This window comes from Ylistrum balloti, unplaced genomic scaffold (assembly GCF_031769215.1).
Source record: "Ylistrum balloti isolate Yb309-2 unplaced genomic scaffold, AGI_CSIRO_Ybal_v1 Utg370344, whole genome shotgun sequence".
NCBI lineage: Eukaryota > Metazoa > Mollusca > Bivalvia > Pectinida > Pectinidae > Ylistrum > Ylistrum balloti.
This window is the reverse complement of record NW_026782247.1, coordinates 1433409-1447310: the sequence shown is the minus strand read 5'-3', so window position 1 is coordinate 1447310 and position 13902 is coordinate 1433409. Positions and strand designations below refer to the sequence as shown.

At 36.5% G+C, this 13902-nt stretch overlaps 1 protein-coding gene across 1 annotated transcript; it reads right to left on the bottom strand.

Moving 5' to 3' along the window:
* Nucleotides 1-658: 658 nt before the first annotated feature.
* On the bottom strand, nt 659-10983 carry LOC132553708 (beta-1,3-glucan-binding protein-like). Its single transcript, XM_060217977.1, has 13 exons — nt 10872-10983; nt 10290-10388; nt 8765-8890; nt 7022-7333; nt 6441-6568; nt 6145-6219; nt 5133-5193; nt 4514-4696; nt 4246-4323; nt 2644-2770; nt 2419-2490; nt 1784-1922; nt 659-883 (listed from the first exon to the last, which is right to left on the bottom strand). The coding sequence occupies exons 1-13, from the start codon at nt 10981-10983 to the stop codon at nt 659-661; spliced, it is 1737 nt and encodes a 578-aa protein (XP_060073960.1).
* Nucleotides 10984-13902: the final 2919 nt, after the last annotated feature.

Below are 13902 nucleotides of genomic sequence, written 5' to 3'. Positions count from 1 at the left end.
AACTTCTTATTTATTAAATTCCATCGATCACACAAGAAAGAAGACCTAGATATGTATAACAATATTCAACAACATTTAAAATAGACACACGTGTAAGAGTTCATCATGCAAGGCTTTTTAACTTGTCGTGATTATATCTTAACGTATTTTACAAAGGTATACGTCACAATACCAGACGTCCTGTTTGAATTACAGAGCGCAATACCAACAGCGCAATGCCAACAGCGCAATGCCAACAGCGCAATGTCAACAGCGCAATACCAACAGCGCAATGTCAACAGCGCAATACCAACAGCGCAATACCAACAGCGCAATGCCAACAGCGCAATGTTAACAGCGCAATACCAACAGCGCAATGCCAACAGCGCAATGTTAACAGCGCAATGCCAACAGCGCAATGCCAACAGCGCAATGTTAACAGTGCAATACCAACAGCGCAATACCAACAGCGTAATGTCAACAGCGCAATGCCAACAGCGCAATACCAACAACGCAATGTTAACAGCGCAATACCAACACAAAGTGTTTATTTAGAAATGTATCTTTATTTGGATAATATATGTTTTGTCACTAGTAAAAGAAACGACCAAAACACAAAAATGTACCAAGTTAGGGCATGTTTCCCATCATGGTTTCCACATCTAGACATAGTTGACCATCATGGACTGAGTTTCCACACCTTGACGTAGTTAACTTTCATGGCGGCGTCCTCGCCGTTCCGGTCTGTTGGGTTCCAGGTGGGGTACCACTGGGTTTTAGCGTTGATGAAGTCACGGGTGGTGAATTCATTGTCATCACGCCAGGGTTTTGGAGTGGGGGAGTTGATTAATTTATCATCAAAAAAGCCGACGCCTCCCACAGCAACGTTCATGATCAGGTAAAACTAGAAAATGAAACAGAGTGTGGTAGTCTCCACGTTAGGAATGTCACACATTTACGTTATATTCTTCATCAAAATTAAGTAAATTAACGTTTTACTTACTCATTATTTCCTTAGTCTTATTCAGTATCTATCATGATAAACGTATGAACTTTGACCCTTTGAAGGCGTAAGTCTCAAAACACGAGTGTTACTTAACATGCGAAATTGCAGTACTAACCTTATATCTAGATTTCTTCATCATTTATCATGTATGATTATGTATTTCAAATTTTAAGTCACGTGACAGGAAAACGCTTCCTTATCAGGTAAACGTTCAGCTCTAACATAATATCAACATATTTTATGTCAACCCCTACGCTAAATAAACGGGCATTTTGGATAGTCTCAAATATGCACCAGCTATACCCAAAAGTATGTATCGTTCCTAAAGGTATCAAACAGGTCGCGACATTTTCATGGTTTCTGGTGTAATTTACTATCAAGGATATATAGTAATATGTTTCGTAGCTTATTAAGAGTGCCATCAAATCTTATTTATATTGTACTGACTTCTTTGTACTTTGTAAATTACTTACTTTTATTAATTAACCCGATAGAAAATAAGGTAAATAAATAAATAGATAAAATAGAATAATATACAAACAGAATAAAAACGATATGGAAGTAGTGACTAGACACTGGATCTAGGGGAGGAAACTCTAGGTTAAACCTCTCCTTATCTTAACTTTATACTGATATTCTCGGCCACATAATATCTTGTAACATGTAAAAGTCCTAAGAATATTTATGGAAATATTTCTATCTACAAGCACCCATTATTTGTGAAACCTTGATAATATCATGACATAACTTTAAGGTCTTTTAATGAGTAACCACTAGAATAAAGTGTTTATTACATACCTGTTGGTCAAACGGGGCTATTTTACTGGCATTTCGGTAAGGATTTTCAAACCCTGATTTGTCGAGATTTCCATGTTTCCAAAAACCACCCTGGGCAGGTGGAGTGACGGTTAATGTCTCCTGATCATCGAACAAGAACCTACACAAACACAACTTTATATATAGGATTTATGCATAGGATTTCAGGAAACGAATCTTAAAATATTATAATTTTTGTGAACCATTGCGAGCAAAAACATAACTTTCGAGACAACTCATAAAATGTCATGCAAAACGAAAACAAATTTAAGATATTTTATATCAAACAACACGGAAAAGCTAACTTTGACAGGTTTTTAAGTAAACATGTTGAGGACAAAATCAAACGGACGCAGCCATTTTGTTGCAACACTTTCGTTTACGTCATTGTCTATATAAAGACATCACAATTGATTTGTGAGTGGTGCAGCCAATGACTCAACGTCGAGGGTATATCACACTAGAGACATATACGCTCAAATATTACAATTGCTAATTTACTGGACACCAGGCAGATTACGTTTTAAAAGTATAATGTATGTGTTCCACTGATGCGACTATTGCAGTATTACTCAATATTACAAAAAAAATAAATAGATGAAAAATAAACTAATTACTTAATGTGGTCTTCGGTCCATTCTACTCCATATTTGTGAAAGTCGTCAGCAAGGGTTCCCTGTGGCAGAGTTCTACAATATCGAAAACGATTGTTACATAAAAGTCTTATTTTTGAAAAAAATAACCACCTGCAATATCTATTTGAGTGTTTCCAACTTTGTCAAGCACAAAACAACATATAACAGATAATTCAATTTAGCGCGTGCAAATTAGGACAACAGTACTTTTCAACGTGTGCCGTCTGCCATGGGTCGTAAGATTTATCCAGAATACTGGGTCCGAAATGTAGAGTACTTCCGAAGGAGTCTGCGCCTTTGTGGGTACCATCAGAAGCAGTGTAGTGACGATTTCCTGAGAAAATCAATAGATTCAGTAATAAGATGTCATTTCACTGTGATCTTTGTTGATCGACTGATATGTTAAAAAAACGTAATATGCGTTCTTTATGAAATTTGTTGTTCTAAAATAAGTCATAAACTAACAAATAAAACCAATTCACTTTCTATTAGGGTTAAACATTGACAACCCTGCTGCAGCTGAAAAATACTAAACCAAACACAAAATAGAATTAGAAGAAGAAAAGGGCAGTTCTCAGTAATTGAATCTGAACAGTATAACATAGGTGATAAAGTTTTGCTATGACAACAAAAGCAGTGATGTTAAACTAGATATGTAGACAATCATTTGTAAGGAAGAGAAGTTACAGAAACAAATTTCACGAATATACACTTGTGTCTGTGTAAAACCAAGTGACGGAGGCGATCTTGTACCATTGTATGTAAATAAATGGAAACCATTTCGATTTCTACATTGCAATACGGTTTCGATCGTAAGTCAACGTCTCCCAGTTTCTTAAATCATTAGACAAATGACCGTGTGTTGGATCAAGGTTTAGATAAATGTATAGACTGCATGGGCTATTCAGAATCTGGGATACAAGAACCTTTATTTAGCGTCGGGGTTTAAAACAACTGTAGCTCTGTAGAGTTGTTCTTACCACGAAAACAAAGGGTACAAAAACAGGAAAACAAAATTGTCACAGAAAAAAACATGCATTGGAGAAATATTTAAAAACCAATAACGATTAATAAACGAAATAAAACCTTATACATTTAGTGAAGCAATTATCAACTGGATATGTGTTTAAAGGTAAAGAAATCCAGCTGGGCTTCCGTAACCTCGGGTTTTCTTGTTTCGTAGCTTTCGTGTTTCAAAGATCAACAACATGATTTTATAGGCTATATTTTTATTGTTAGAAAAAAAAAAGAAAAAAAAAAGGAAAGGAAAATTGTACGGGGATCTGAAGATGTGAACGCATTCCATTCGAAGACAAGGTCGAAGAAAATTGATATTCGTGCATATCCGTCGGGCACTGGAAAAAACTTCCTTCACGGCGAAACATAAGGAGAAGTGCCTTATAAAAAAGAGGCCTTTGAGAATATTGAAAAATGGTATAAACTTGTAGTGTTGGAATGAGATAGCAGTCGTTAGGCTACATGTACTTAAGTATCTTGTTCTGGTCCATTCGGAATATATGGTTCCGTATGACATCCATATAGGTTAAACATCGATATTCTGGCACGGATGTGATGGAGGAAAACTTAACACTTCCCCAGGTTAAGAAAAAGAGAAGACAAAAAATGACATGAAGAGCCGTGTGGTTATATTTCCTTTAAATGATTACAAACATAACTATTTATTTCTAACCGATATTGTGATGTTACATGCACCAATAAGGATTTAGCGGGTCCGGTGTAAAGATCAAATAAGTGCTGTATTTGAAAATGAAATTTTAGAATAATAGCCATACACTGATTGCTTCTTACCTCGGCTCTCTACAATGTCGATTTCTCCTGACGCAGGCCATTGGCCATAGGCATTCCTTAGTGGCAACATCCATATTGCTGAAATAGATATTAACCGCTCCACTTAGTCTTTACTGCGTTCTTACTTCGTAATTTCGTGGATTTTTACCGGTTTCAAAACTTCAAAACATAACGATAACAAATTGTTATTAAATTTTGTATTCACTATTGTACAAGGTGTTCATCATATCTGTTTTACCTGTCTTAATTACTTTATTTATTTACTTACCTGGCCATATCCAGTCTCCTAGTGGCATTTTTGCTTCAATTTCAATCTTTCCATATTTGAAATTGAACCCTCTCGAGCTTCGGAGCTTTGCTGACTGTATAGGGTTGATAGGGTGTGCACCGTTCCCAACACGTTTACACCCGTAAAACTGATTACTCGTGCACGTGTCCCCAGGAGTACCGCCTGCACAATACAAGGAATGTGTACGATTATCTATATTTCCCTCGCAGCAGAATTGGTAGTGATCAGACCATTCATTACCCGTTTGACCATCTATTGGCATTAAAATTTGTAGATACATCGAAACACAACACATATTTGGGACGTCGACAATTAATCCGGAAAATGAAAATATGTTTCGTAAATTTTGATTAGTGTCACATTGTACATAAAACATTTGAAAGTTTAGGAAATCTACAAAGTTATGATAAAAGTCAAGTTATTAATATCCTTTTCTGTATTATATTCTTTGATCTTCAATTCATTGTTAATAATTTCTATCCCGATTCTTATATATTGTTTAATTTCTTAATTGATATTTTACATATGAAATGTAACAACAAATGAGCTTCATTCGACCTGTCACCTAGGTGACTACTACAGCTATGGCAATGCTTACCCCACAAATCCAGTGTGCCTGTTGTCAGGAAATCTGGCCCAAAACGATCCGTGGTAAGAGTCTGTAATGTGAATCTAGCTTTATCACGTGATTGCCTCTTTATATAGTTTAATATACACATGTAATATTTTTACGTATTACACGTGTGTAACAGGACCTATTGAAATGACGTCACATACTCTCAGATCACATGGTGATGTAAACATGGAAACCAAAGATAAACAGTCTAGTTGACCTTACGGTTTGACGTGGAAATGTCCATTTTATACCATTTGTACCTGAGTAATCGATCATGGGATAAATCATATCTTCCATTCGTTTCCATTTGATTTCAGTATTAAACTCATCGACTGAATTGCATTTAAGAATCTTTAGATTCGTTCATTAAATCACGTCACACCAAAACAGATCCGTCTTAAACTTTATGATAAAGGAAGACAGGAAAAGTTAAACATACCAGGAAAAAGATGATTAGAGATACGACTTGAATCAGTAAATCACTTTTTTTTTTATTTAATTGAGATGTAAGTATTACTCTCCTAAAAATAACATAACAACTCCCCTGTGGGATAAACACAGTGTTACCCAGTTAGAGGGTTATCTACTAGATTAGATGGTTATGATACAGCCATTATTACCAATCTCAGTGACAGCTTGCTCAGCACGTGAAGTGACGTAGTTAGTTAAGAGTATGATAGCTTGCAAAACGTCGTCCACATGTAGTATCACGTTTACTTTTCCAGGTGCCAGTTTGCCGATCTTTGTAACGTCATTGACTTATGACGTGCAAAAATGTAGTGCGTATGTAGTAATATTATTACCCATCTTTGTGATGTATAGATCGTGTTGTGATTTTTAACTTACAAGTTAAATCTTGTAACACCTCGTTCTTTTGTGGTGATTTTTCCCACCCACTATCTGGTTATCTTAAAGTTTCGTGTTAATGACGTTTTTCATCTAACAGTTGGCTGTAGTGACCTCGTGAATGTGAGGTGACGTCATAACTACGTACCGGCTTGATGTACAGCACTCCGTCCTTGACGTAACTATTGGATCTGTTGTTGAGGTAATACTGGAACTCCCAGTTCTGACAAGGAGTAAGAAAAGAAAGATGAAAATGATGATGATGATGATGATGATGATGATGATGATGATGGTGATGATGATGGTGATGATGATGATGATGATGATGATGTAACATCGTATATGTCATTCAATACGGCAAAAATGTATAGTTTTTATGCGTTTATAAGTTTTGTAAGTTATCAGATCACTGCTTGATATTTATAAAAGAGGCTTTATACCAACCCCTCCACCTGAGGCAGTAATCTCGTGTTCCCACGTGTCCATGTCCAGCGTGTCGAAATTATCTTCAAATATCAAACATGGATAGCTTTGGCAGTTGGGAATTGCTCGACCACTTCCGGAACCTGCAACTTGTAATAGAAACCGCGACGGTCCTCATGATAGAAATACGAATCATATTAAGACTGTGAGTAAAAGACATTGTATTTTTTATTTTTGATGTTGCGAGTTTTATATCTTTCCGAGCTGATAAATTACATATCCGTCATGTAGATGAGTTTCAGACCGACCTGTTAATTTGTAGAAGCATATAGTCTAGTCACAGAAATCAACCGTTTCGATAAAATGGTTGTATTGTTAACGGAATTCCCTCTACCGAAAATAGTCTTGCTTTTTACTCTTCTGTCAGTATTATAAAGACAGATAAAAACACGTTCAAACTTTGCACTGCTAACGATGATTATATTAGGATATCGCTTCACATCGGTAACATCCGTGCATACTTGTATAATATCACCAGTGTTATGGAAAGCTATAGTTATTATACACGGAACTGTAAAACGGTAAACAGGAAGTTGACTTACATTGACATGAACATCCTCCTGTTCCTGAAGTTGTTCCCTGTCCAGTTGAACTTCCGGTACCTGCACTTCCTGTATTCTGAACGCCACTTGTACCAGTATTAGTTCCGGATCCTGTCTGACCAGAAAGACTGTTTATATAGTCGAGGTCATGTTTACTTATCCCCGAGGATGTGTCAGTGGAAAAAGAGCCGCCAGTTGAAGATCCACTACCGGTTCCTGATGAATGTAAATCAGTTCCGGAAACAGCAGGTGTTGGTTTTAAAGTTGTCGTCGTGGTTGTAGGTGGTCTTGTCGTTGGTTTGGGAGTTGGAGCTTTACGTTGGATAAAATATGTTTCAATAGAACTGCAAAATGTCAATACTATCTGTCTGTTTTACATTATAACAATACATATATAATATACGATTTTTTTTAAACAATACAGCATATAGTTTATCCGTATCTTATAGTACAAATCGCATTCAGCCCTCGCACAAGCGCGCCCTGGAATATCCCAAGGAACGATAATTGGGCCATTATTGTTTCTCTGCTATATAAACGACTTGCCTGGCGAATCACATCACAAGTTCGCCTCTTTACAGATGATATACTGAGATATTACATCTGTGAGACACATGGCAACTCCAGAATGATCTCAACAACTTTGGTACATTGGATAACAGCCTTAAGTTCAACCGGAAGAAATGTACTGTTATTTCCCTTAAGAGTAAGAAACCTTTCTTCTCAGTGATCAGATTCTCAAGCAAACTTTTTTTTTAATTTTTCATCTATGAAAACTTGAAGTACAAAGAATGTCAAAAAGGGCTCATTGTTTCCCGAACTTCATTATCTTTAACCTGAAGCACTGCATTCTTGCCTGCATATCTCTACATTGTTTGGTCAAGTTAGGACAGGAGTAAACATAGTTTATATGAGTCGTTTGGGGCCATATTGCCAATACGGTATAACAACCCAAGAGAGAGTCCAACACAAGGCTGTACGCTTCATAACTGGCAACTACAGGCGCAGAGAAAAGGATTGTGGAACAAACATGTTGAAGGAGCTGGGCCTGACTCATTACCATCACTGCCCAAATCAAACTTCATGACAACAAATATTGCTACCGATAAAATTCATATGTTTCTCCTATAGCAATATAATAGACAAAACATATAACCCTAATAGGATATACAAACTTCCAGATGTAAAAATAGAAGAAGATAAGAACTCCCCTGTAATTGATCGCCTGGAACTCGCGAGAATACCGTCAAAAGTGCCACAACTGAGTCCTTCAGCGCTTGAGTTAATGGTCTCAAGCAACAATAAATAACATGTATTCCCCTTCCTCAATGCATTACATTCTTGTCCGCAAGAACTCTGTGTTGAAAACATACAGATACAGCATTGAAGAAAGGTTGCCTCTCTTGCAAGTTTCTGGTACGAACAGTAAGTTATCTCCCCTACTACATAGTATCTAAAACCTTAAATATTTTTAATAATAGACATCTTGTTTCCCTTCCTCGTTTTCGCAGGGCTGTACTTAAATGCATTGCTCCTCTCCTTATTTCGGCAAGACAATTACACTTCACATATGAGTTTACAGGTATATAAAGGAGTTTACACGCATATAAAGGAATTTACACGTATATATAAAGGAGTTTACACGTATATAAAGGAGTTTACACCTATATAAAGAAGTTTACACGTAAGTAAAGGAGTTTACACGTATAAGACGTCCCTATCAGCTGTTCTCCTTACCCGTACCTGGTATTGTATAAGACAGCCCTGTCAGCTGCTCTCCCCGTCCGTTTTTCAGACCAAGGACCCAGTAATTGATAGTGTCTCCAGGATGTAGATCCTCAGTCGTGTGTTCGTATACAAAGTTGTCCCCTGTAACGTAAAATCTAAACTAGTATATCAATTATTATTGGTATTATGCTGTCAATATGTAATTCTATAATAAACTATTAGGCAGATTGCTGATATTTCAGTCTGTAATTGGTTTTAAGACAAATGAAGATATATTAAACTGTGACCGTTTCAAGTTCAAAATGAAACGGAAGTACGTTAGTATACGAATCAATATAAATAACACATACAATACCGCATTCTCCCAGCGAACATTTAAAGTAAACTTATTTTTTTCTTTATGAACTTGAACACTGACAGGTCATCAAGGGCCCCGCTATGTGGATGGAATTCCACCCACCCACCAACCAACTCTTAGTAGACACACCAATCTCTGACTGATTGATAACTGGCGAGACCATAAGTACACTCTGCCACAAAAAGTCAAGAAAGACTGTTGTGAAAAAAACATACTAACAAATACATTCAACAATCTGGTTGTTTTATTTAAACTAACAGTGACATTGACACTTGACAGCTGAACTTCGGGATTCAAAATGCAATATCTCCGGCATCAAATGAAGTTTGATTTAAATTGAGCGAGGGAAACTCAAGTTATCACACAGAAACTGATTTTAACTAATAGTTACTTTGACCTTTGTACCTGAATGGCAATCTATCTAAAACAAGCACTTTTGGTTAAGAAGCGTTGCATCAAGTTAGATTGGCTACAGCAAACTTGAGTAATTCCACAAAATGGATTTTCCATTATAACAACAAAAACCTCAACCTTTGACCTCTGTGTCTAAAAGTAATACCTCGCCAGTACTGTCAGTACGAAAGCATCGTATGAAGTTTAAATTTGATCGTCCCAAGGGAACCTTAGTAATATCACGGAAGAAAATTGTCTACTTAGAGTAGCAGTAATCTGGACCGTTAACCCTTGGACTTGTAAGCAATCCAATGTAAGCCATTTTTGAAATTGAACCAAGTTTGAGTTTGATTGCACTGTAAAACATTAAGTTATGACATTGAAACTGATTTTTATTGATAGTAACAGTAACCGTGACCTTTGCCCTTGACAAAAAGTTACATACCCCAAGCAAGCACTTCCTTCCAGGAGGCTTAGCATAAAGTATGAGTACCATTGGCCCAACAGAATTTGAGATACTGTACAGAAACCAAAAAAAAGATACAAGGCCCTAACGAACCGAAAAACATGTTTTTAATCAATTGGCATTGGAAAAGCTTATTACACAAAATCTCAAGTAAGTGGGTTCTTGTGTAGCCAATTCACGGGTTATCGGCGTACACATACCGGTTTTAGATCTAATATTGACGTTGTTGTCACAAACTTACCGGTTTTAGATCTAATATCGACGTTGTTGTCACAAACTTACCGGTTTTAAATCTAATATCGACATTGATGTCACAAACTTACCGATTTTAGATCTTATATCGACGTTGATGTCCCCTGCAGCTACCCCGGCAACAGGCTTATTCACACTGTAGTGAAGACCGACAAAACTAAACCCTTCATCTGTAACAAAGTCACAACTTGTTTTAGCTTAATTCCGTCATCAACGTCATGATAAAGGATTACGTACAGAAGTAATGTCTCATTCAAAATGATGTTAAACGTTTTCAGGCCTTTCTGATCCATCCAGTCTTAGTGTAGAGTGAATATTGGCGCTAAAATATATATGAGAACGAGTGAACATCACTGCCACTGCGATACATAACATTTAATTAAAGGTTAATGTAGTGGTGATGGTCTTTCTAAAGGTCCTTTTGTTTACAATTAATATTTAATGTTATTTAGATACCACGTAGAAACACTATCGTTTACTCCGAATTGACCACATGTCAGACTTTTATTGTCTCTAGTCGATTTTTATATATTGTAACATTCCATGACCGATTATTTGCATGATTTAACGTTTTCTATTTTCTCAAAAATAGCTTGCTGACAACAGTGGTTCAAACCGTCTACAACTCCCCCAAAAACCGACTTCGTACTTACCTGGAATTTCAAACCTAATTCCATGCGGCTGTAAGCTGGTTATTTTGGCTTGTTGGATACACAATGCAGCGTTCAGAATCGCGAAAACTAGGCAAACACCGAGAAGCTTCATCTATATATATAAATGCACCAGAAATCAAATATAGAATCTGTACAAATGTCTAAATACCCACGTATTGACAAAAGTCGTCACAAAACCTAGTGTATTTAGATTGAAGATGAGAAACCTTAAGATGTATTTCATTTGCTTAGGTTTTACTCACCTTTCGTCGCTCTTCTGTCAGGTGTTATACGTAGGCACTGACTGCTGCCTCCTTTTATATAAAGCAAGGTACATGTATATGGTGATATTTAGGACTAAGGTAGAGATTGTGGAATGTAACGATGTTGGTACATCTGTGCCAGTATGTCAAGGTGTTCAAGTTGTGTACTCTGGGCATGTTCCAGGTGTATAGTGAGGTAGATCCGAGGATGAACCTGCAAATTCAGTACATTTTCCTGATTTCACTGGTGTTCAAGAATGTATTCTGTCAAATACAGTCTCTTGTTAACTTCTTGATTTTTTTTAAAAGTCAATGTTAAGAAATATGTCTGAAATGGGTTTATAGACATAACCGAAATAAAGCTGTAAAATTGTCACGGGAGAATCATGAGTAAAGGAAACGTTTACACGTGAACGTCTGACAAGTAGAGAGAACTTATGCTCAAAAATGTTTGTCCTAGTCATATGCTGCTGGGACGACTAACAAATCATCTACTTATCACAGCGGAAATCATAATATTTCCTTGAAAAAAGACTGTGGTTGGAGGGTGAAATGGGTATGATATTGATAACCATACTCAAGTAGAAGGTTTGTTTCCTGTCTTTATCTCTATTTCTCCAACAGATATTTTCTTCACAACACCTTGAGACAAGATATATTGTAATGTGCAGTCACAAAATAAAACGCCAGTTAGGTCTGGGCTTATCAACTTATTTGTTTATTTACACACATTTCTTAAACAACTGTATCATGCAGAACGTGATTCATAGTTTTACTCTACTGTATCTACCTCTATTAAAATGTGCTGTTCGCTTGTGTATCTCTTGTACAATTTCATAAACCCTACTTTCTGCTACATAGATTTAGTATTACTCATTGTTGATTTATTTGTTGGATTGCTGTAAAAAAAAATTACCGTTCGTTATAAGTTTGCTACATTACAGAAGAAACCAAGATCAAGTTGTAATACGTAACGACGTAATAATGAGTCCAGTATCTAGTTCTGGATTTACCTGCACTACGACTACAGCTATGTAGTTACAGATGAATTTACAGTCCTACGATACTGGACTAGGAGATATCTGTCTCAGTGTTAGATTAACGAAATCATGTGGCTATAGTTGATGACATTCTTAAGAAGTGAACAAGACATACAAAGCATTATACTTTTACCACTAACTCGAGCTGATGTATGTGTTTCTATTATATGGCATTAGCAGTTTGTGAAGAAATCACAAAAGTCCATTGTTTCTTGTAGAAAGTGATGCTGTTTTTTATTGACTAAACGACTAATTATTCTTTGTATTAGCTTATCTTATAGCCGATCGTGATCTTAGTCTCATACCAATACGATTTGAGATAATCTTGATTTTGTTAAACTCAATCTTTCTCTCAGCTGTCTTGTGATGTATCTAACAATATATACACTTGTATAGCATCAAATGAATGATGAAAAAATGGAAAAATAATGGAAAGCAAAATTATGACCTCTTTCTCTGTTTTGAGTTTTGTGACCATTCTCTAATTTCTTCAATTAATACAGATGTCTCAAACATTAATACGGACAATGACATATTTGATATTTATCTCGTTGCGTAGAGCTACACGTAGGTGGAATTATAGTATGTGAATATACCATTTGTTTGAGTGTTGCCATGATTTTTAGAGAGAAAATGAATAATAAAAAGGAAAACCAGAAACAAACAAAAAGTAAAAAATGAAAACAGAAAACGACAAAGTAGTGCATCATTACGAATATAGAATTTCGGAATATTTCGTTTTAGAAGGTAATAGAATAGAGGTTTCTATAATACAACCAGTAGAAGATTCACCTTCAGCAGAAAAAATGCCAGCGGTATCTTGATGACATATTGGAAATAGTAAAATATGGGATCCCAGAGGGATTTGACTGATACCCTCGACAACATCAAATGCATCTGTAAGTAAGAAATCGGCGACACTATGACATTGATGGACATCCTCCTAATGACGAAAGATGACGATACTATCAAAGCATTGGTCAAATGAAAAAAAGCACACAGACAAAAACCTCAACTTCCGATCGACTACCCCTAACACCAGAAATTGGGGGTTGTACGAACCTTGCTCAACAGATGTGAAACGATTGTCATAGAAGAACATGACAAGAAGCCAGAACAAAACTAAACCCATAGCGCCATGAAAACATGTGAGTTAACAAGGAAGTTAACAAGGAATTTGATAAAAGCAGAAAAGAACAAAACGAGGGAAAAAAAATAAGAATAACACGAAAGGGCATGTATTCGTTCCTTAGATATAAGGTCTGTCAGACACCATTCAGAGTATTTACCGTGGTCATAGTATCGCAACAGCCACGAAACCTTACATGACTCTCTCAAATATCCTAGTACTATCGTAAGGATAAGCACCAAAAGAGAATATCGCAGAGTGCGTATGCAAAACCTCATATATCTGAGAAACAGGCAGGAATTCGGAGTCCGACTTGATGAATAGCAGAAAGATGCGGAAACCCAATAATACGAAAAATTCGCTAGATCAGAGCGAAAACGTTCGAACTCCTAGATCAATTAATCAGCACTCGCAGATCATTCCGCACAAAATGTCATACCAAGAAGTAGGAGATTTTGAAAATTGTTGGCAATGAAAGCAGCCTTTTCAGGCAGCTGATGATCTAAATATACCGCAGCCAGTACTAGGCAGGAACGAGAGGGGCCAAATTCTCTGTGACCAAGTTTTAAACAAAGCGTAGCCGAATTGACTACAGTACA

Bases quoted from the DNA above. Each gene is read 5' to 3' on its own strand.
- LOC132553708 (XM_060217977.1), bottom strand. From the start codon at position 10,983: ATGAAGCTTCTCGGTGTTTGCCTAGTTTTCGCGATTCTGAACGCTGCA. The intron at 6,220-6,440 runs GTTGGTATAAAG...ACTCCTTGTCAG, and splicing joins TTACTGCCTCAGGTGGAGGG to AACTGGGAGTTCCAGTATTA. The intron at 4,324-4,513 runs GTAAGTAAATAA...TATCTATTTCAG, and splicing joins AGGAGACTGGATATGGCCAG to CAATATGGATGTTGCCACTA.